At 47.1% G+C, this 23,350-nt stretch overlaps 1 protein-coding gene across 1 annotated transcript in view; it reads right to left on the bottom strand.

The window, feature by feature from the left end:
* The window catches only part of LOC145350493 (uncharacterized), a 72,672-nt gene that overhangs the window by 40,808 nt on the left and 8,514 nt on the right, over positions 1-23,350 (bottom strand). Inside the window, exons 2-5 of the mRNA XM_080199693.1 lie at positions 22,666-22,822; positions 21,574-21,753; positions 18,574-18,651; positions 16,946-17,230 (exon numbers count right to left, since the gene is read on the bottom strand). Of these exons, the coding sequence (XP_080055819.1) occupies positions 16,946-17,230; positions 18,574-18,651; positions 21,574-21,753; positions 22,666-22,822 (700 nt within the window). The remainder of the gene's footprint in view (positions 1-16,945; positions 17,231-18,573; positions 18,652-21,573; positions 21,754-22,665; positions 22,823-23,350) is intronic.

The following is a 23,350-nucleotide window of genomic DNA, read 5'->3' as shown; positions in this document are numbered from 1 at the left end:
AGTAGGCCCTCCAGCCCCTCGAGCCTGCCCCGCCATTCAATAAGATCATGGCTGATCTGAAGTGGATCAGTTCCACTTTCCCACTCTCTCCCCATAACCCTTAATTCCCCTGTCTATCAGAAATCTATCTACCCGTAACTTAAGTATATTCAGCGAGGTAGCCTCCACCACTTCAACGGGCAGAGAATTCCAGAGATTCACCACCCTTTGAGTGAAGAAGTTCCTCCTCAACTCCGATCTAAACTTACCCCCCCCCTTATCTTGAGGCTGTGCCCTCTAGTCCTGCTATCCTTTCTAAGCGGGAAGAATCTCTCTACCTCTACCCTATCCATCCGTTTCATTATCTTATACGTCTCTATAAGATCCCCCCTCATCCTTCTAAACTCCAACGAGTACAGACCCAGTCTATTCAGTCTCTCTTCATAGGCTAACCCCCTCATCTCCGGTATCAGCCTAGTGAACCTCCTCTGCACTCCCTCCAAGGCCAATATATCCTTCCGCAAGTGTGGCAACCAAAACTGCACACAGTACTCCAGCTGCGGCCTCACCAGTGCCCTGTACAGTTGCAGCAAGATCTCCCTGCTTTTATATTCTATCCCCCTCGCTATGAAGGCCAACATCCCATTCGCCTTCTTGATCACCTGCTGCACCTGCAGACTGGGTTTTTGCAACTCGTGCACAAGGACCTCCAGGTCCTCTGTGCCGTAGCATGCTGTAGCTTTTCGCCTTTTAAATAATAATCCCTCCTACTATTATTTCTGCCAAATTGGATAACCTCACACTTGCTAACATCGTACTCCATCTGCCAGGTCCTCGCCCACTCGCTCAGCCTATCCAGATCCCTCTGCAGACTTTCCACACCCTCCACGCAATTTGCTTTTCCACTCATCTTTGTGTCATCAGCAAATTTCATCACCCTACACTCAGCCCCCTCCTCCAGATCATCTATATAAATGGTAAACATTTGAGGCCCCAGCACCGATCCCTGCGGCACTCCACTGGTCACCAACCACCAACCAGAATAGTACCCATTGATTCCAACTCTCTTCCTCCTATTAGACAACCAATCCTCTATCCACACTAACACCTTACCCCCAACTCCATGCACCCTAACCTTCTGCAGCAAACTTTTGTGAGGCACCTTATCAAACGCCTTTTGGAAATCTAAGAACACCACATCCACCGGTTCCCCTCTATCTTCCACACTAGTCACATCCTCATGGAAATCCAATAAATTTGTCAAACACGACTTCCCCTTAACGAACCCATGCTGTGTCTGCTCGATCAAACCATTCTTTTCTTGGTGCCTCGCTATTTCTTCTTTGATGACGGATTCTAGTTTTTTTCTGTACAGATGTTAAACTAACTGGTCTATAATTCCCTGCCTTTTGTCTGCTACCTTTTTTAAACAGCAGCGTAGCATTAGCCATTTTCCAATCTTCCGGCACTTCCCCAGAGTCCAGTGAATTTTGGTAAATAATCACTAAGGCATCCACTATCACCTCTGCCATTTCCTTCAGAACCCTGGGATGCATTCCATCCGGTCCTGGGGACTTGTCTACCTTCAGTCCCTTTTGTCTATCAAGCACTACCTCTCTAGTGACAGTCATCACATTAAGGCCCTCATGTACCATCTTTTTATCTTTAATATCCGGCAAACTATTCGTGTCCTCCTCCCTGAAGGCCGAGGCAAAAAACTTATTTAAAGCCTCAGCCATTTCCTCATCTCCCACCACTAAATCCCCCCTCTCATCCTCTAAGGGTCCAATATTCACTCTAGCCAGTCTCTTCTTCGATATATATTTGTAAAAACTTTTACTGTCATTTTTTTATATTTAGAGCTAGTTTAGCTTCATACTCTATTTTTCCTTTCTTTATCATCTTCTTAGTCATTCTTTGTTGTTTTTTAAATCTTTCCACCCACTATTTTTAGCCGCTCTGAACGCTTCAGCTTTTAATTTAATACTCTCCTTTATTTCCTTCGATAACCACGGCTGGTTATCTCTTCTCCTACATTCCTTCTTTACCATCGGAATATATTTCTGCTGAGTACCGATAAAGATCTCCTTAAAAATCCTCCACTGTTCCTCAGCCGTCCTACCAACCAATCTGTGCCACCAATCTACATTCACCAATTCCACTCTCATCCTATCATACTCCCCTCTGTTCAAACAGAGGACACAGGTTCGGGACCCTACTTTCTCATCCTCCATCTGCATCAGAAATTCAACCATACAATGATCACTCGTCCCAAGAGGATCCCTCACAAGAGGATCCCTAATTCCATCTGCCTCGTTACACAGCACCACATCTAAGATAGCTCACTCCCTCGGAGGTTCCGTCACACACTGCTCAAGGAAACTATCCCGACAGCATTCCAAGAACTCTTCCTCAAGCCCACCGCGTCCAACTTGAGTCAACCAATCAATATGCAGATTAAAATCCCCCATAAGTATCGCCGTTCCATTTCTGCTCGCAACATTTATTTCCTTGTTTATAGCCCACCCCACCTCAAAGTTATTATTTGGGGGCCTATAGACCACACCCACCAGCGTCTTCCTCCCCTTACTGTTCCTTATCTCCACCCACAACGATTCCACGTTTTGTTCTTTGGAGCCTATATCTTCCCTTACTACCACCCTGATATTATCCTTTATTAACAGAACTACCCCACCTCCTTTTTTCCTCCTGTCTATCCTTCCGAAACGCCTGATACCCCTGGATATTCAGTTCCCAGTCCCGGTCACCCTGCAACCACGTTTCCGTAATGGCCACTAGATCATATCCATTTGTGCTGATCTGCGCCACCAGCTCATTCACTTTGTTCCGAATGCTTTGTGCATTCAGGTAAAGTGTCTTTATACCAGCCTTTATCTGGACCTTATTTGTAGAAATGCTACTAACCTCTCTCGTGCCCCCTACTCCTTTAATTAGTGGAAGATCCTCAACATTTACCTGCACATATACCCTCTCCTTTACTTTAGATTTTGTAATTTCCCCCACTCCTTCACCCTCCCCCCCACTAATTAGTTTAAAGCCCTATCTACAGTCCTAGTTATACAATTCGCCAGGACTCTGGTCCCACCACGGTTCAGACTCAGACCATCCCACCTGAACAGGTCCCACCTGCCCCAATACTGGTGCCAATGCCCCATAAATTCAAACCCATTCCTCCCACACCAATCCCTGAGGCACGCATTCACCACCTTAATCCTATTTACCCTGCACCAATTTGCACGTGGTTCAGGTAGTAATCCAGAGATAACCACCTTGTCGGTTCTGCTTTTTAATTTGGTTCCCAGATTTTCATACTCCCTCTGCAGATCCTTAGTTCCTATTTTGCCTATGTCGTTGGCACCCACATGAACCACGATGTCTGGATTCTCACCCTCTCACTCCAGGTTCCTCTGCAGCCCAGATGAGACACCCTGGACCCGAACACCAGGCAGGCAACACACCCTTCGGTATTCTTTACCCTTGTCGCAAAGGACAGTGTCAATGTCCCTAACTACACTTTCCCCATTGGTAATTGGTACCATTGGTAAGCCAAGGTGACTGGATCTCCAGCACTGAGTCTGTCTCTGTGGCTCAGAAGGGAAGGGGGGAGAGCAGGAGAGTAATAGTTATTGGGGACACAATGGTTAGAGGGACAGATAGGAGGTTCTGCAGCAGCAAAAGAGACTCACGGATGGTATGTTGCCTCCCACTTCCAAGGTCCGTGACGTCTCAGACCGTGTTTTCAGGATCCTTAAGGGGGAAGGGGATCAGTCACAGGTTGTGGTACCCATCGGTACCAACAAAATAGGAAGGAGAAGGGAGGGGGAATTGAAACAGGAATTTAGGGAACTAGGATGGAAGCTGAGAGCCAGGATAAAGCATGTGGTCATCTCTGGTTTGTTGCCGGTGCCACGTGCTAGTGAGTTGAGGAACAGGGAGAGAGTGCAGATTAACAAGTGGCTGCAGGGATGGTGTAGGAGAGAGGGTTTCATTGACATGGATAATTGGAGAACATTCTGGGGAAGGTGGGACCTGTACAAACAGGACAGTTTGCACCTGAACCAGAGGGGCACCAATATCCGAGGAGGGAAATTTGCTACGGCTCTTGGGGGGTGGGGATGTGTTGGTGATTTAAACTAATTTGTCAGGGGGATGGGAAAATGAGCTGTAGTTCAAAAGCCAGTGTTAAGGGTAGTGAGGTACTGAGGAAGCTTTCAAGGCCACAGGAGTGTACAGGCAGACAGGATAGTGGGTTGAAGTGTTTCCATTTCAATGCAAGGAGCATCCAGAATAAGGAAGGTGAACTTGGAGCTTGGATTGGTACTTGGGACTATGATGTGTGACCATTCCAGAGACATGGTTAGAACAGGGACAGGAATGGTTGTTGGCAGTTCTGGGGTATAGATGTTTCAGTAAGAGTGGGGAAGGTGGTAAAAGAGGTGGAGGAGCAGCATTGTTAATCAAGGATAGTTTAACGGCTGCTGAAAGGCATTTCGAGGGGGATCTGCCTACTGAGGTAATATGGGCTGGAGTTAGAAATAGGAAAGGATCGATCACGTTGTTAGGAGTTTTCTATAGGCCCCCAAAATAGGAACAGAGATGTGGAGGAGGAAATGGCAAAGCAGATTATGGATAGGTGTGGAGGTCACAGGGTAGTTATCACGGGTGACTTTAACTTTCCAAATATTGATTGGAACCTTTATAGTTTGAACAGTTCAGATGGGGCAGTTTTTGTACAGTGTGTACAGGAGGGTTTCCTGACACAATATGTGGATAAGCCGACAAGAGGTGGGGCTACATTGGACTTGGTACTGGGTAATGAACCAGGACAAATGTTAGGTTTATTTGTGGAGAGCACGTTGGAGATAGTGACCACAATTCGGTGTCCTTCATTATTGCAATGGAGAGGGATAGGGTCACACGGCAGGGCAAGGTTTATAATTGGGGCAGGGGTAATTATGATGTGATTAGGCAAGAATTAGGGAGCATAAAATGGGAACAGAAACTGTCAGGAATGGGCACAAACGAAAAGTGGAGCTTGTTCAAGGAACCAATACTGCGTGTCCTTGATAGGTATGTCCCTGTCAGGCAGGGAGGAAATGGCCGAGTGAGGGAACCATGGTTCACAGAGGAGGTGGAATGTCTTGTCAAGAGGGAAAAGGAAGCGTATGTAAGGATGAGAAAACAAGGTTCAGTTGGGTCGCTTGAGGGTTACAAGGTAGCAAAGAATGAGTTGAAAAAAGGGCTTAGAGAGCTAGAAGGGGGCAGATAAATGAAAACCCCAAGGCTTTTTACTCTAATGTGAGAAACAAAAGAATGACCAGGGTCAGGTTAGGGCCAGTCAAGGATAGTCGTGGGAACTTGTGCATGGAGTCAGAAGAGATAGGAGAGGCGTTGAATGAATCCTTTTCTTCAGTGTTCACTAAGGAGAGGGGCCATGTTTTTCAGGATGAGTGAGTGATACAGGATGGAGGAGGTAGATGTTCTGAGGGAAGATGTGTTCGCAATTTTAAAAAACCTGAAGGTTGAAAAGTCCCCTGGGCCAAATGGGATACATCCCAGGATAGGTTGGGAGGCATGGAATGAGATAGTGGAGCCTTTAGCTTTAATCTTTGGGTCTTCAGTGTCCACAGGGATTGTGCCAGAGGATTGGAAAGTGGTGAATGTTGTTCCTCTCTTCAAGAAAGGAAATAGGAATGTCCCTGGTAATTATAGGCCAGTTAGTCTTACTTCAGTGGTTGGTAAGTTAATGGAAAGGACCCTGAGGGATAGGATTTCTGACCATTTGCTGAGATGCAGCATAATTCGGGATACTCAGCATGGTTTTGTGAGGGATCAGTCTTGCCTCAGAAATTTGATTGAGTTCTTTGAGGAGGTAACTAAGTATGTAGACAAAGGTAGAGCAGTTGATGTTGGATACATGGATTTTTGTAAGACATTTGATAGGGTTTGGTAGCCTCATGAAGAAAGTAAGGAGGTGTCGGATAGAAGGAAATTTGGCCGATTGGATCAGTAACTGGCTATCTCATAGAAGACAGAGGGTGGTGGTGGAGGGACAATTTTCAGACTGGAGGCCAGTTCCCAGCGGTGTTCCACAGGGATCAGTGCTGGGTCCTCTGCTATTTGTGATTCTTATCAATAACTTGGAAGAAGGGGCTGAAGGGAGGGTTAGTAAATTTGTTGATGACACGAAGATTGGTGGAGTAGTGGATGAGGTGGAGGGCTCTTGGAGGCTGCAAAGAAACATTGATAGGATGCAGAGCTGGGCAGAGAAGGGACAGATGGATTTTAACCCTGATAAGTGCGAGCTGATTTATTTTGACAGGACATTTGGTAGAATACAGATTACAGGATCATCATCAGGATTCCGAGGAATGTGGAGGAATAGAGAGATCTTGGGGTTGATGTCAACAGATCTCTGAAGGTTGCCACTCAATGGATAGAGCCGTGAAGGGAGCTTATAGTGTGTTAGCGTTTATCAACAGGGGTTTGAGTTTAAGAGCCGTGGGGTTATGCTGCAACTGTACAGGACCTTGGTGAGACCACATTTGGAATATTGTGTGCAGTTCTGGTCACCTCACTATAAGAAGGTTGTGGAAGCACTGGAGAGAGTGCAGAGGAGATTTACCAGGATGCTGCCTGGTTTGAAGGGTAGGTCTTATAAGGAAAAGTTGAAGGAGCTGGGGCTTTTCTCTTTACAAAAGAAAGAACAAAAGAACAAAAGAACGAAAACAGCCCGGGAAACAGGCCCTTCGGCCCAACGAGCCCGCGCCGTCATTTTAACACGACCAGTCCCCCCCTCCACCCATGACCCTTATCTATTGTTTTCTGGCAATCCACATTGAGGGAAACTAATTTAGGGACAATTTATTACTTCCAATCAGCCTAACAGCACATCTTTGGGGTGTGGGAGGAAACCGGAGCACCCGGAGAAAACCCATGCAAACACGGGGAGAATGCGCAAACTCCCACAGACACCGGCCCAAATCCATGTGTCTGCACAGCAAACAGTGATAGTCACTGAGCTGTCGTCTTGCCCAGTATCTGGTCCAGTTTAAGCACACACTAACGACATGAAGCACTAGGCCAATCTCAAAAATTTAAGAGCAGCCCAAGTACGACCCATCGCGTGTATGTCCCTCGTTGGACAACAAGGTGGACCGACTTAAAACCTATGAATGAAAAGAGAAAAAACATTATTATTGTACCATATCCATTTACATTACCAGTGACGCCCCAATGCTAATGAACCTTATTTAAAACAATCTCCTATATCCACCCATCTCCAACCCACTCATGTGCCTGTCTAAGTTACTCTTAAACAACTCCAGCGTGCCTGCCTCCATCACCTTACTTGGCAGAGCATTTCATACCCCCACTACCCTCTAAGTGAAAAACCTCCCTCGAATATCTGTGTTATACCTCTCCCCCCTCACCTTAAGCCCATGGCCCCTCGTAGTGTGTGTCTCTAACGTAGGAAATAGCTTACCTCTGTTTACTCTATCTATACCCTTCATAATCTTATATACCTCTATTAGATCCCCCCTCAGTCACCGTCTTTCAAGGGAAAACAGCCCCAGTTTGGTCAATCTTTCCTCATAACCCAGTCCTTCCATACCAGGCAACATCCTGGTAAACCTCCTCTGCACTCTCTCCAGAGTCTCCACGTCCTTCCTGTAGTAAGGCGACCAGAACTGGACGCAGTACTCCAAATGCAGCCTAACCAACGTTCTGTACAACTGCAACATTAGACTCCAGCTCTTATATTCTGTATCTCTTCCGATAAAGGCTAACATACCATAGGCTTTCTTCACAACCTTCTCCACTTGTACTGCCACCTTCAAAGACTTGTGCGCTTGCACCCCCAGGTCTCGCTGTGATTCTATACTCCTTATGGGCTTACCCTTTATCATATAACTCCCCGCTATATTATTCCGGCCAAAATGCATCACCTGACATTTATCCGGATTAAACTCCATTTGCCATATATCTGTCCAATATACCAGCCTATCAATATCCCATTGTATTGCCAGACACTGCTCCTCACTGCCCACCAATCCAACCATCTTGGTGTCATCAGCAAATTTGCTGATCACACCACTTACTCCCTCTCCCAAGTCATTTATATACACTGCAAAGAGAAGAGGTCCCAGTACTGAGCCCTGCGGCACACCACTAGTGACAGACCTCCAGCTAGAAAAGGACCCCTCCACTACTACTCTCTGTCTCCTCTTTGCATGCCAGTTCTCAACCCATCTAGATACCTGGCCTTGTATCCCATGAGACTTAATCTTTTCTACCAAACTACCATGAGGGACTTTGTCAAACGCCTTACTGAAATCTATATAGACGACATCAACGGCTCGCCCTTCATCGACCGTTTTTGTCACCTCCTCAAAAAATTCTACCGGATTCGTAAGGCAAGACTTCCCCTTTACAAAGCCATGCTGTGTATCTTTAATCAGATCACAACACTTTAAGTGCTCATACATCCTATCCCTAAGAATCCTCTCCATCAACTTGCCTACCACTGATGTCAAACTCACCGGCTGATAGTTACCCGGGTTATCCCTCCTACCCTTTTTAAACAACGGTACCACATTTGCCGTCCTCCAATCCTCTGGGACCTCACCTGTGTCCAAAGAAGAGACAAAGATTTACGTCAGAGGCCCAGCAATTTCATCTCTCGCCTCCCTAAGCAGCCTAGGATAAATGCCATCGGGCCCCGGAGATTTATCAGTTTTAATGCTACCTAAAAGCCCTAACACTTCTTCCCTCGCAATCGATAGATCCTTCAATTGGTCTACAGCTCCCTCGATGACCGGACCGGACATCAAGCCCCTCTCTTTCATGAATACTGACGCAAAGTATTCATTCAGGATCTCCCCCATTCCCTCAGACTCTAAGCACAATTCCCCTCGTCTGTCCCTGAGAGGACCAATTTTTCCCCTAGCCACCCTTTTGCTCCAAACATAGGAGGAAAACGCCTTTGGATTTTCCTTAATCCGACCTGCCAAAGCCATCTCATGCCCCATTTTTGCTCTCCTAACTCCCCTTTTGAGACCCCTCCTACTCTCTCTGTATTCCTCCAATGCTCTCTCCGTTCCCACTTGCTTAGACCTGACGTACGCCTCTCGTTTCTTCCTGACCAAGTCCTCAATGTCTCTAGTAATCCACAGCTCTCTAATCCTACCTTTCCCATCCTTCGTCCTAACCAGCACATGCCTTTCCTGCACCCATTTCAGTTTTCCCTTGAAAGACTCCCACATGCCTGACGTGGACTTGCCCTCCAACCGTCTTTCCCAGTCTGTATCCCTAAGCTCCTGCCTAATCCGGCTGTATCTAGCCTTCCCCCAATTTAGCACCCTCCCCTTAAGACAGCACTCATCTTTTTCCATTCGTATCCTAAAGTAGACAGAGTTGTGGTCACTATAAGCTACATGTTCACCTAACGCAACTTCAACGACGTGACCCGGCTCATTTCCCAGAACTAAATCCAGTATAGCTCCCTCTCTCATCGGGCTATCTACGTAGAGCAGAGGAGGATGAGAGGTGACTAAACAGAAGTTCATAAGATGATGAGGGGGGTAGACAGAGTGAACATTCAGAGACTATTTCCTCAGGCTGATGTAGCTGTTACTTGGGGGCATAACTGTAAGGCTCATGGTGGGAGATATAGGAGGGACGTCCGAGGTAGATTCTTTACTCAGAGAGTGGTTGGGGTGTGGAATGCACTGCCTGCTGTGATAGTGGAGTCGGACACTTTAGGAACTTTCAAGCAGTTATTGGATAGACACATGGAGCACTCCAGAATGATAGGGAGTGGGATAGCTTGATCTTGGGTTTGGACATAAGCTCAGCACAACATCGAGGGCCGAAGGGCCTGTACTGTGCTGTACTGTTCTATGTTTCTATGTTCTACAGTGAGTTGAAAAGAGTGAGAGAACACACAAACCACAGCTCCAACACCTTATTTTTGTTTGTCCATTTATCAGCCTCTATCTTCACTCACACCACATTTCAAACCCATGGAAGGGCAAAATGCAAAAGCTGATACCGGATTGGTGCAAACTCCGGTCAACAATGACACCCTGCATTTGTGTAGCACCCTTAACTTAGCAACACATTCCCAGGGTTCCACACACGACAGCAGGAAATATCCGTCAGTGAAAATCCACAACTCAACTCAGGAATTCAATTCCGTTTCTGTTTTTATTCATTTTGGGAAGTAAAATAAGGAGCTCAGATTGTTTGGAAATGAAGAATGTAAATGGATATGGGAGGATCTGGGAGAATAAACACACAGATCACTGACAGGAAAAACACAGACCAATAAGGTCATCACAAAAACAAAACAAAGGCTGAGTTTTATTTCTCGAGGGATAGGATTGAAAAGTAGTGACGTTTCACTGAGCTGTTATCAATCCTCACTTCCTCACCATTTGGACCACAGTGTACATTTCTGGTCACTATTTTAGAAAGAAGATGGAGAGGCTTTGAAGAAAGTGCAAAGAGGATTCACAAAGATCAGACCAGGACTGGATTTTATTCCAGTCAGGAAAAGATAATTGGGCTGGGTTCTTTTCTCTTGTAAAGAGAAGACAAATGATTATTTGCAAATTCATTCACGGGATGTGGGTGTCACTGGCTGGGCCAGCATTTATTACCCATCACTAACTACCCTCCATCTCAGCAGGCATTGTTCAGACTCAACCACATTGCTGTGGCTCTGGAGTCACATGTAGGCCAGACCGGGTAAGGACGGCAGATTTCCTTCCCGAAAGGACATGAGTGATCTAATGGAGATGTTTAAAATGATGGAAGGTTTTGATAGCGTGACAGGGAGAGTCTCCATTTGTGGAGAAGAATGAAAAGAGAGAGCATCGTTATCAGATAGTCACTAATCAATCCAATGGGAAATGGAGAAGAAAGATCTTTCCCCAGAGAGTGGTCAGAATGTGGAACTCACAGCAAGTGGCTCAAGTGTTCCGATGCAGCGGATGTCACTGCTGAACAAGTCAGAGGCCAGGGTGGAAGCTGGTTTGATGGATTTTTTATTTGGATCCATGGATGGAGCTGCTGAACAGAGTCACAGGACTGCCAATCAACTCTTAACAAAAGATCAAACATTTATTCAAGAAAAGATTGGCTACAACACACTATTCCTTCACCCAGCTAGACTTTTACAGATATGTACAGATTGTTAGGGATAACACAAGTAACTAAATGCGATCTTAAACTCGAATATACTCAGTAAGCACACAGTCCATATAAACCAAGAGAAAAGTTGTGGTCGGACATCCCACACTCTGAAACTAAGTGACAGCTGTCACCAAAATAATTTCTGTTGATTTCTCTTCCATTCTACTCACCAACCCAAACTCCTCCCCCCCCCTCTTCTCCCATCAATCCACCAATGGTAATCAAACTGTGAGCCAAGTGGCCTCACTGGATCTCTGACGTTCCCATGAGTATTTCCAATCACTGCTTGGAATCTTCTCCCAAATGATGCTTTTACTTCCTGTCATCACCAAGGATCCAACTCCAGGGTTTCAACCTCTCCTTTTGTTATTCCCCTGCCCCAGATTGCCACATGCATTCTAGCTTCACCTCCCACACACTCTCTCAGGTGCCCAGTTGTGCCAACAGAACACAACTGCTTCACAGGCTGCACTAACTTGTTACCAATCTTTCACAAGCTGACATGCCCCAAGTCTGTACCCTACAGCCCTGTCTTGAACTTGGAGCCTCTCTCTCTGCTCCTGACTTCACTGAACACAACCTTTTCCCAGATTTCTGTTCTTCATTCCTTTATCTTCACAGTTTTCCTGGAACTCCGTTCTGTCCCATTCCCTGGTCTTGAGGACTTTCTGTTCTGTAGCTTGGGGCTTTCTGTCGCTGTGCATTGTCTCACATTTTCTCGCAGTTTCTGAGAGAGTTGCTTCCTCCTGGGTTACTTTCTTTCAACTGAAGTCACTGCTCTGACTGTCTGTGTGTGGCCCCTGCTTACTGAGCAATTGCCTCTTTATTTAACCCTGTATTAGCTTTAACATTGTAAAACCATCATTACAATGCAGACATCTAAACCGTGCTACAGACTTGCAAGCAACTTTGAAAAATGAAACTAAAATTGAAGATTTAACCCTTTTAGCACAAATACAGAATCACAGAATGAAGCTTAATTGAAGCAAGAACTTATTTCAAATCACCACAAATACAAATATAAATGATTTAAAACCTGCTCCATTTCCTCATTGACGCGATTGGCATCGATACAGTTAAGGGAAAGTTAGTCAGCAAATAAGGAAGAGTGGTGGGATTTTTTTGATTCATTCCCGGGAGATGGGCATCATTGGCTGGTCAGCATTTATTGTCCATCCCCAGTTGCCCTTGAGAAGGTGGTGGTGAGCTGCCTTCTTGAATCGCTGCAGTCCATGTTCTGTGGGTTGACCCTCAATGCCGTTAGGGAGGGAATTCCAGGATTGTGACCCAGCGACTGTGAAGGAACAGCGATATATTTCCAAGTCAGGATGGTGAGTGACTTGGAGGGGAACTTGCAGGGAAGTCGTGTCTGACAAATTTACTGGAGTTCTATGAGGATGTGTCTAGGGCGGTGGATAGAGGAGAGCCGGTGGATGTGGTCTTTCTGGATTTTCAGAAGGCGTTTGATAAGGTACCTCACAAGAGGTTACTGCAGAAGGTCAGAGGACATGGAGTTGGGGGTAGGGTGTTAGCGTGGATAGAGGATTGGTTGTCAAATAGGAGGCAGAGAGTGGGGGTCAATGGGTGCTATTCGGATTGGCGGTTGGTGACTAGTGGGGTGCCCCAGGGGTCGGTGCTGGGGCCTCAGCTATTTACCATTTATATAGATGATCTGGAGGAGGGAACCGAGTGTAGGGTGTCGAAATTTGCTGATGACACCAAGATTGGGGGAAAGGCAAATTGTGCGGAGGGTGTGGAGAGTCTGCAGAAGGATCTAGATAGGCTGGGCGAATGGGCCAGGAAATGGCAAATGGAATTTAATGTTGGCAAGTGTGAGGTGGTCCACTTTGGTAGGAAGAATGGTAGGAAGGACTATTACTTACGTGGCGAAAAACTGCAGCAGGCGACGGTGCAGAGGGACCTCGGGGTCCTTGTGCATGAGTCGCAAAAACCCAGCCTGCAAGTGCAGCAGGTGGTCAGGAAGGCGAATGGGATGCTGGCCTTCATAGCGAGGGGGATTGAATATAAAAGTAGGGAGGTCTTGCTGCAGCTGTATAGGGCATTGGTGAGGCCGCAGCTGGAGTACTGTGTGCAGTTTTGGGCGCCGCACCTGCGCAAGGATATTTTGGCCCTGGAGGGAGTGCAGAGGAGGTTTACTAGGCTGATACCGGAGTTGAGGGGGTTGAGCTATGAGGAGAGGCTGAATAAACTAGGCTTGTACTCGTTAGAGTTTAGAAGAATGAGGGGAGATCTCATTGAGACGTATAAGATGATGAATGGGATGGATAGGATAGAGGTGGAAAGACTCTTCCCGCTCAAAAAAGACAGTAGGACTAGGGGGCACAGCCTCAAGATAAAGGGGGGGCGGTTTAGAACGGAGTTGAGGAGGAACTTCTTCACTCAAAGGGTGGTGAATCTCTGGAATTCTCTGCCCGTTGAAGTGGTGGAGGCTGCCTCGCTAAATATTTTTAAGAAGCGGGTTGATGGGTTTTTGATAAGAGAGGGGATTAAGGGTTATGGGGAGAGGGCGGGAAAGTGGAACTGAGCCACGACAGATCAGCCATGATCTTATTGAATGGCGGGGCAGGCTCGAAGGGCCAGATGGCCTACTCCTGCTCCTATTTCTTATGTTCTTATGTTCTTATGTTCTTATGGTGGTGTTCCCCTGTATCTGCTGCCCTTGTCCTTTCAGATGGAAGTGGTCGTGGGTTTGGAAGGTGCTGTTGAAGGATTTTTGGTGAATTGCTGTTGGGTGTTTTGTAGATAGTGCACACGGCTGCTACTGAGTGTCGCTGGTGGAGGGAGTGAATGTTTGTAGATGTGATGCCAATCAAGCGGGGCTGCTTTGTCCTGGATGGTGTCGAGCTTCTTGTGTGTTGTTGGAGCTGCACCAATCCAGGCAAGTGGGGAATATTCCACTACATTGCTGACTTGTGACATGTAATTAGTGAATGGGCTTTGGGGAGTCAGAATTTGTGTTACTATTTGTAAAATTCCCTCTCTCTGACCTGCTCTGGTGATCACAGTATTGATAAGGCCAGTCCAGTTCAGTGCCTGCTGAATGGTAACCTCCATGATGTTGAGAGTTGGAGATTCAGTGATGGTGATGCCATTGAATGCCAAGGGGAGATGGTTAGATGCTCTCTGGTTGGAGATGGTCTTTGCCTGGCTCCTGTGTGGTGGGAATGTTACTTACCAGTTGTCAGCCCAAGACTGAATGTTGTCCGGTTTTGCTACATATGGGCTCAGATTGTGTAGGCTTTGATGGGCCGAATGGCCTATTTCTGTGTGTATATTCTACACAGCTCTATGAAACCTGAGATACACTGCTCACCTGGATTTTCTAATATAGTCGAGTATAAAACTACTGAGAGAAATAAACTCAAGCTAAAAATTAGAGTGATAATTAGGGAGATTGAAATCTGAAGTTTACTGTAATAAACACCATCTGGAATTTCTTCCAGCCCCACACAAACCTCCTCGACCCTATTGACCATCCGACCACACTTCTGGTGTCAGTAATCACCATGAGAATGGCTGCAGGGATGAGGAACTTCAGTTCTGAAGATTGATTGGAGAAATTGGGACTCTTCTCCTTGGGGAAGAGAACATTGAGAGGAGATTGAATCGAGATGTTCAAAATCAGGAGGAATCTGGACGGAGTGGATCGGGAGAAACTGTTCCCATTGCTGGAAGGATGGAGAAGCAGAGGACACAGATTTAAAGTAATTATCACAGGAAACAATGGCGACACCAGGAGAAACCTTTTGACCCAGCGACTGGGTAAGAGCTGGAATGCACTGCCTGAGAGAGTGTGGTGGATGAAGGGTTAATCAAGGATTTCAAAGGGGAATTGGATCCTTATCTGAAAGGCAAATGTTGACAGGGCTCCGGGGAAAAGGCAGGGGAGTGACATTTGGGGAAATGCTCCTTCAGGGGGTCAGCACAGACACCAGGCTGAATGGCCTCATTCTGTACTGTAGCCATTCTCTGGTTCTGTGAACCTCGGGCCATGGGATCAGGCAGAATAAATGGATCACAGAGGAGTGTTTATGGAGAGATTCGGAATTGAACAACTTAATGAGGAGACAAGTGGGGTCAGGGTGTGAGGATCTGGAATGTACTGTCTGAAAGTGTGGTGGAGACAGGTTCAGCAAGAAGTCTCACAAAACCAGGTTAAAGTCCAACAGGTTTATTTAGTCGCAGAAGCCACTAGTTTTCGGAACGCTGCTCCTTTATCAGGTAACTGGGAGCTCTGTTCACAAACAGGACAGATAAAGACACAAACTCAATTTTCAAAAGAGTGTTTGGAATGTGAGTCTTTACAGGTAATCAAGTCATAAAGGTACAGACAATGTGAGTGGAGAGAGGGTTAAGCACAGGTTAAAGAGATGTGTATTGTCTCCAGCCAGGACAGTTAGTGACACTTTGCAAGCCCTACTTCTTGTCTTCAAACAACTGCACAACCTCAAACAGACAATTGTCTGGAGCAAACTCCCCAGCCTTCAGGAGAACAGTGACCATGACACAACACATCCCTGCCACAGCAACCTCTGCAAGACTTGCCGGATCATCAACACGGATGCCATCATCTCACGTGAGAACACAACCCAGGTACACGGTACACTTGTAACTCGGCCAACGTTGTCTACCTGGTACGCTGCAGGAAAGGATGTCTCGTGGCGTGGTATATTGGGAGGCTGTGCAGACGCGACAACAATAGATGAATGAACACTGCTCGACAATCACCAGGCAATAGTGTTCTCTTCCTGTTGGAGAACACTTCAGTGGTCACGGGCATTCGCCCTCTGATCTTCGTGTAAGCGTTCTCCAAGGCAGCCTTCACGACACACGACAATGCAGAGTCGCTGAGCAGAGACTGATAGCCAAGATCCGCACATGAGGACGGCCTCAATAGGGATCTTGGGTTCATGTCACACTATCTGTAACTCCCATGACTTGCCTGGGTTTGCAAAATCTCACTAACTGTCCTGCTGGAGACAATACACATCTCTTTAACCTTTGCTTAACCCTCTCTCCACTCATATTGTCTGTGACTTTAAGACTTGATTACCTGTAAAGACTCACATTCCAACCATTATTTTGTAAACTGAGTTTGTTTCTTTATGTACCCTGTTTGTGAACAGGACACCCACTCACCTGATGAAAGAGCAGCGCTCCAAAAGCTAATGACTTGTGCTATCAAATAAACCTTTTGACTTTAACCTGATGTTGTGAGACTTCGTACTATGTTTACCCCAGTCCAACGACGGCATCTCCACATCATGGAGACAGATTCACACAGCAAGTGGTTAGGGTCTGGAATGTACTGTCTGAGAGTGTGGCGGAGACAGATTCACACAGCGAGTGGTTAGGATCTGGAATGTACTGTCTGAGAGTGTGGTGGAAAGAGATTCAATTGAAGCATTCAAAATGGAATGAGACTGTTATCTGAAGCGGGGAAATGTTCAGGGTTACAGGAAGAATGATGTGTGTGTTTACAGGGAGAAGTCAGGGGAATGGCACAAGGTGAGTGGAGCATCCAAGCCAGGCAGAAGACATGATGGGCCACATGGTCTCCTCTGCCATTCTGTGATTCAGTTTCTCACTTATGTCCCTCCAGGCCCGACTTCTGAACCAGCCCAACCTAATTCAATCTCTGGAATGAAGGCCTGGATGAGCACTCTGCCATTCTATATGCTTCCTTCCATTCCAGGCACACACCAGTCACTCAGCATTGACTTACCAATGACATTGAGCTGGGTCCCTGCTCCATGGATGTAGCTCCACACACTGCATCTGTACACAGCTGTATCATTGAGGGTCACATTCACAATGGTCAGAATGTAGCTGTTGCTGCCGACATTCCGGGAAGGCTGGAAACGGTGGTGGGAATCCCGGGACTTGGTAATGGTGCCATTCACAAACTGGCTGATCAGCCACTCAGTGTGGTAGCCAGCTCTCTGGTAATGCCAGTGGACATCAGTGTCAATCACACTGGCATTGTACATGGCACATTGTAAGCCAATCACTGAAATAACTATATGATGATATCAACAAATTCCACCCCACCATCAGACTCACCATGGACTATTCCCCCAGAATCAGTTGCATTCTTGGATACACGCATCTCCATTAAGGACGGTCACCTCAGCACCTCACTGTACCGCAAGCCCACAGACAATCTCACAATGCTCCACTTCTCCAGTTTCCAACCTAAACATGTTAAAGAAGCCATTCCCTATGGACAAGCCCTCCGTATACACAGGATTTGCTCAGATGAGGACGATCGTGACAGACACCTCCAGATCCTGAAAGATGCCCTCATAAGAACAGGATATGGTGCTCGACTCATAGATCGGCAGTTCCGATGCGCCACGGCGAAAAACCGCACCGATCTCCTCAGAAGGCAAACACGGGACACAGTGGACAGAGTTCCCTTCGTCGTCCAGTACTTCCCCGGAGCGGAGAAGCTACGACATCTTCTCCGGAGTCTTCAACATATCATTGATGAAGACGAATATCTCGCCGGGCTATCCCCACTCCCCCACTTCTTGCTTTCAGACAACCACACAACCTCAAACAGACCATTGTTCGCAGCAAACTACCCAGCCTTCAGGAGAACAGTGACCACAATACCACACAACCGTGCCACAGCAACCTCTGCAAGACATGCCGGATCATCGACATGGATACCATCATCACACGTGAGAATACCGTCCACCAGGTACATGGTAAATACTCTTGCAACTCGGCCAACATTGTCTACCTGATACGCTGCAAGAAAGGATGTCCCGAAGCATGGTACATTGGGGAGACCATGCAGACGCTACGACAACGGATGAATGAACATCGCTCGACAGTCACCAGGCAAGACTGTTCCCTTCCTGTTGGCGAACACTTCAGTGGTCATGGGCATTCAGCCTCTGACCTTCGGGTAAGCATTCTCCAAGGCGGCCTTCACGACACACGACAGCGCAGAGTCGCTGAACAGAGACTGATAGCCAAGTTCCGCACACATGAGGACGGTCTCAACAGGGATCTTGGGTTCGTGTCGCACTATCTGTAACCCCCGTGACTTGCCTGGGTTTGCAAAACCTCACTTACTGTACTGTCTGGAGACAATACACATCTCTTTAAACTGTGATCAGTGCTCCTACCACTCACATTGTCAGCCACTTCGGGTCTTGAACGGCAGGTTAGGTGTAAGGATTCGCATTCTAATCAGTAATCTCTAAACTGTCTGTGCTTTATATGCTCTGTCTGAGGCCAGAACTCTCCATTCACCTGACGAAGGGGCTAACCCCGAAAGCTTGTGAGTATATTATCAAATAAATAGGTTGAACTAAAACCTGGTGTTGTCAGACTTTTTACATTGTAAGTCGACAGCCTGACCCTCTGGCACCTTGCTGACTGTTGGATACTGCATGAGGACTGGGTCAGACAATGGAGCTGTTAATATTGAGAAAGAAAAATCATAGAACTTGAAATGCAACATTTTAGAAATCTTCTTCTGGTTACAAGAATGATTTACAGAGAATTCTCTCAATCTCCCAACATGGAAATTGTTGTTTGCAACGAGGGAGGGAATGAGGGGACAAAAGGGGATCTGCTGAATGTTCTAGAATTTGCTGATATTATCCATTCAGTGCACATTCCCACCCACAGAAAACAAACTATCGAACGGATAAACTTCACAATCTTCACAGCTGATTATTGGAAGAACTCAAGTTATTGTTTAAAAAGATGAATGAAAGGTGGAAGTAAAGGAATAAAGTTTAAAATTTCCTGTATAATAATTACAGTGTGACCACACACGGGCTGATTTACTGCTGCTAATCCTCTTCTTTACCCCATCCTATCAATCTGGCCTGGATTTTCCCCTTCTGGGATTGTTCGGAATTGTTACAACGAGACACAGGGATCTGGAACGTATCCCTCCATTATTGACGTGTCCTGCCCCCTTCAGCGATCTGTGGAAATTCATTCCAAGATCCCACTCTTCTTTATAACCCTCAAGCCTCCTCCATGCCCCATCATATCCCTCCAGATCCTCATGCTTACTGCAACTCCATGCCCCTTCCATTGCCCCATGGATGCTCCACACCCACTCTCCCAGTATTCTCCACGCATAGAAGCAATGTGCTACAAACACGTCTGGGAAATCATTGAAATGTTTCTGAAACTGACACAATGAGCAAAGAGGCTTTGAAATTCTGCTTCAGAAAAAAAATATTCATCTTACAACCTCAGAAAAGTGTCAAATAAATATCAATGGTTCAAGTTTTATTCCTTTTAACATCTCTTAACTGTGTTCAAGTATACAAACAGGCATTGAAAAACCATAAAATAGGAAATTCCTGAAACTTCCGAAATGCCTGTCATAAATAGGAGCACTTTGCTTCAAACCATGTTAATACTATCTAATTGACAGCTCCATAGTCAGTTTGGAACTCAGCCAAGCATCCATAATAAGCCCATCTGATAACTCTATCAACCGTAGCATACTGAACAGATAGCCAGACAGTTGTTTCTGGAGATGAAATGACCCGACACGTGGCTCCCAACTCTGAAGAGGCAATTTGGCTCTGCTCCGTCTACAGATCCCAGCCTCAATTGTCTTTCCAGGATGTGGACATTGTTGCCTCGGCTAATGTACGTTCCTCATCCTGAGACTCTCCCTATTCCTGGTACCTTGCAGTGTGCCAAGATCAAAACCTCACCCATTCCTCCTCCCTGATCGCAGCCTCCAGTGCTTCCCTGCTCATTTCTCATGTCTGACATCATATTCCCAGAAACCCCTAATTCCCTGAATCCCACCCTGCTCACTGCTTTCCTCACCATTTCCTCTCCATCCGCAGTCATACCCGGCACAAAGGAAGATGGTTGGAGCTCAATCATCTCAGCTCCAGGACATCACTGCAGGAGTTCCTCAGGGTAGTGTCGTCGGCCCAACCATCTTCAGCTGCTTCATCAATCACCTTCCCTCCATCATAAGGTCAGGAGTGGGGATGTTCATTAATGATTGGACCATTCATTACTCCTCCATTACTGAAGCAGCCTGTTCCTGCACACAGCAAGACCTGGACAGCATTCAGACTTGGGCTGATATGTGGAAGGTAACATTTCCCCGCACAAGTGCCAGGCAATGAACATCTCCAACAACAGAGGATCGAACCATCACCCCTTCACATTCAATGGCATTTCCATCACTCAATCCCCGACTGTCAACATCTTGGGGTTGCCATTGACCAGAAACTGAACTGGACTAGCCCTGTAAAAGCTATGGTTACAAGAGCAGGTCAGAGACTGGGAATCCTGCAGAGGGTAACTCACCTCCTGACTCCCCAAAGCCTGTCCACCACCTACAAGGCACAAGTCAGGAATGAAATGGAATACTCTCCACTTGCCTGGATGAGTGCAGCTCCAATAACACTCAAGAAGCTTGACACCATCCAGAACAAAACCAATGTGTTTGATTGGGACACCACCCATCACATTAAACATTCACTCCCACCACCATGGACACACAGTGACAGCCGTGTGTACCATCTACAAGATGCACTGCAGGAACTCACCAAGGCTCCTTTAACACAACCTTCTAAACCCATAACCTCGACCATTTCTGTGCTCTGTGACTCTACAACTTGATGACTTTGACTCTAAAAGGACAAGGGCAGCAGGCACATGGGGAACACCACCACCTGGAGGCTTCTCTCCCAGTCACTCACCATCCTGACTTGGAAATATATCACCGTTTCTTCACTGTCGCTGGGTCAGAATCCTGGAATTTCCAATCCTGACAGCACTGTGGATGTACCTACACCACATGGGCTGCAACAGATCAAGAGGTTGTTTCATCACCACCTTCTGAAGGGTAACTAGGGATGGACCCTAACCAGTTAATGCCCACCAAGAATGAATATAAAACAGAAACAGCTGGAAACAGCACTCTGACAAAAAGCTGAGTAAACAAAGGAGAGGGAGAAAGATTAGAAATAAACAGAAACAGAGAAACAGAGAAAATGTCAAAGAATTGAAGACTGAGAAATCAGGAGCGATGCACAATTTTTATTTTTTGACAAAAGTGCATGAGATCACCCAGTCTATTTTTCTAATGAGTTCCCTTTACCCCAGGGGTTTGTGATATTTCTCACGTACTCACTTCCCACACAGTCACAAGTGGTGATGACTTCAGGAGATTGTTATGTAAACTGGACTTACTGGTTACATTCAGCTGTGTCCCATTGCCCGTGATATTTCCCCACACTGAGCAGTAATAGACGGCAGTGTCACTGGGCTGCACCATGGTGATTGTCAGAATGAAGCTGTTATTGGAGGTGTGTCTGGAAGGCTGGAATCGCTCAGTGATACCTGGGCCCCGGGTTATGATGTTCGATGGTTCATCTAATAAAACCAACTCCATATCTTTCCCAGGTAGCTCCCGGTCCCAGAAAACACCAGTGTCTGACACTGTGCCGTTCCTCATGGTGCACTGTAACCGTGCAGTCTGACCCTCTGTGACACGTTCCACACTCGGAGACTGGATAAGGACTGGAACATTCACACCTTTAAACAGAGGAAAAACAAATCAGTGAGTGACAGAAATCAGTGAGTTAAATTCTGAACTGGAGGTTTGAAATTCCTGTGAGTATTTAAAGGGACAGTCCAGGCAGTAGAGTTTCTGTGTTAAAGGGAGGGAACAGGTTCTAAGGTTGATCTTGCTGTGTTAGTTTGTTTCTGCTCTATATCCTGGGGGTTACAGTGTGCTGACCTCAGCAATACAGATGTGTTGATCTAACAGTGAAATACATTGTTGTCCTCACACTGTGGAACAGCTCTCTCAGACAAAGCTCCCCCTCCCAGATTTTGGGTGGAATTCTCCGGTCCCGCCCACGGAGAGTTTGGTGACGCCGGGAGCAGGAGGGGAAAATTCGGAATTCCACCGGGATTAAAGAAGTTTGTAATCCTCCTAAAGACGGGGTTAGGGCAGGGTGAAAAAGTTAGAAGGACAAAGTGTCTCTCTGTCCCTCTGCAGCGAATTCCCACTTTGATCCAAATTCTCCAATACACTCAGTGTGTGCACTGGGAAAAGTCCTTTTCTTATTCAGAGCTGTGAAGAGGCCTCACACTGACCTCTCAGCCCTGCAATCCAGGCTCAGGTTTTGCCCCACTATCTGTCAGGCTCCTTCCCCAAGGGTCTCCAGCTTCAGCCCCTGTTGCTTGTTTGTGCTCCCAGCACCCAGTCAGTCTGGGTGGGGTTTGTGTGGATTTAGGAATGAATAATCAGACAGGTTTAATTCAGAATCTGACTGGAAGGGGACATTTAGCAAACAGTGATCAGAACATGGGAGAGTTTGACATTAAGGGCCTGATTTTACCAAAAACGGGTGTGAAATGTCGGTAAATTTGGGGTCGGGGCTGTAACGCGATCTGCATCCGAATCCGAGCAGATCGCACCTTTACCGACACCGGATTTGGGCGTGGATCCGGTCCGTGCACCAATCAGGCGGCCCGACATTAGCATGCATTTAAAACCACTTAATGAGCCGCGCGCCGAACTCTCCCGCCAAATCCCACTTTCCCGTCTTCGGGTCCGTTCCCGATCCGTGCCGTTACCAACCTGCAGAATAAAAATCCGAAGCGGATTCCTGTTCTGCAGGGGAACCTCCGAAGCCCATCCTCCTCCAACACCCTTCACAGACCCCCCGCGAACCCCCCCGGCAGATCTGCCTCACCCCCGTGATCCAACCCCCCCGGGAGGCAGGGCCCCCCAGCGGAACCCACCCCCACCCACCCCATGATCCAACACCCCTGCAAGGCAGGCCCCCCTTTGCAGAGCACAACCCCCCGTGCGTTCGGACCCCCCCGGGAGGCAGCCTCCCCCACCAAACACGACTGCCGCCCCCCACCCCCCCCACCCCGCCCCCCATCCAGGAGGCAGGCCCCCACCCCCTCCTAGTCAGAACCCCCCAGGAGGCAGGCCCCCCTCAGAAGAGCTCACCCCCAACCTGCCTCGATCGCTGCTCTCCCTCCCCCATCCTTCTGACCTCATTGGAAATCCTGCAGCACCTTCCTGGCTTTCCTGGTCTGCCGGAGGGGCAGGGGAGGTGCTCAGATAGATCTCTGGTTGGGGGGGTGGTGATTGATG

The sequence above is a fragment of the Carcharhinus amblyrhynchos genome, chromosome 12, assembly GCF_965287045.1.
Source record: "Carcharhinus amblyrhynchos chromosome 12, sCarAmb.v2.hapA, whole genome shotgun sequence".
In the NCBI taxonomy this organism is placed as follows: domain Eukaryota; kingdom Metazoa; phylum Chordata; class Chondrichthyes; order Carcharhiniformes; family Carcharhinidae; genus Carcharhinus; species Carcharhinus amblyrhynchos.
This window is presented reverse-complemented; position numbering and strand designations above follow the sequence as displayed.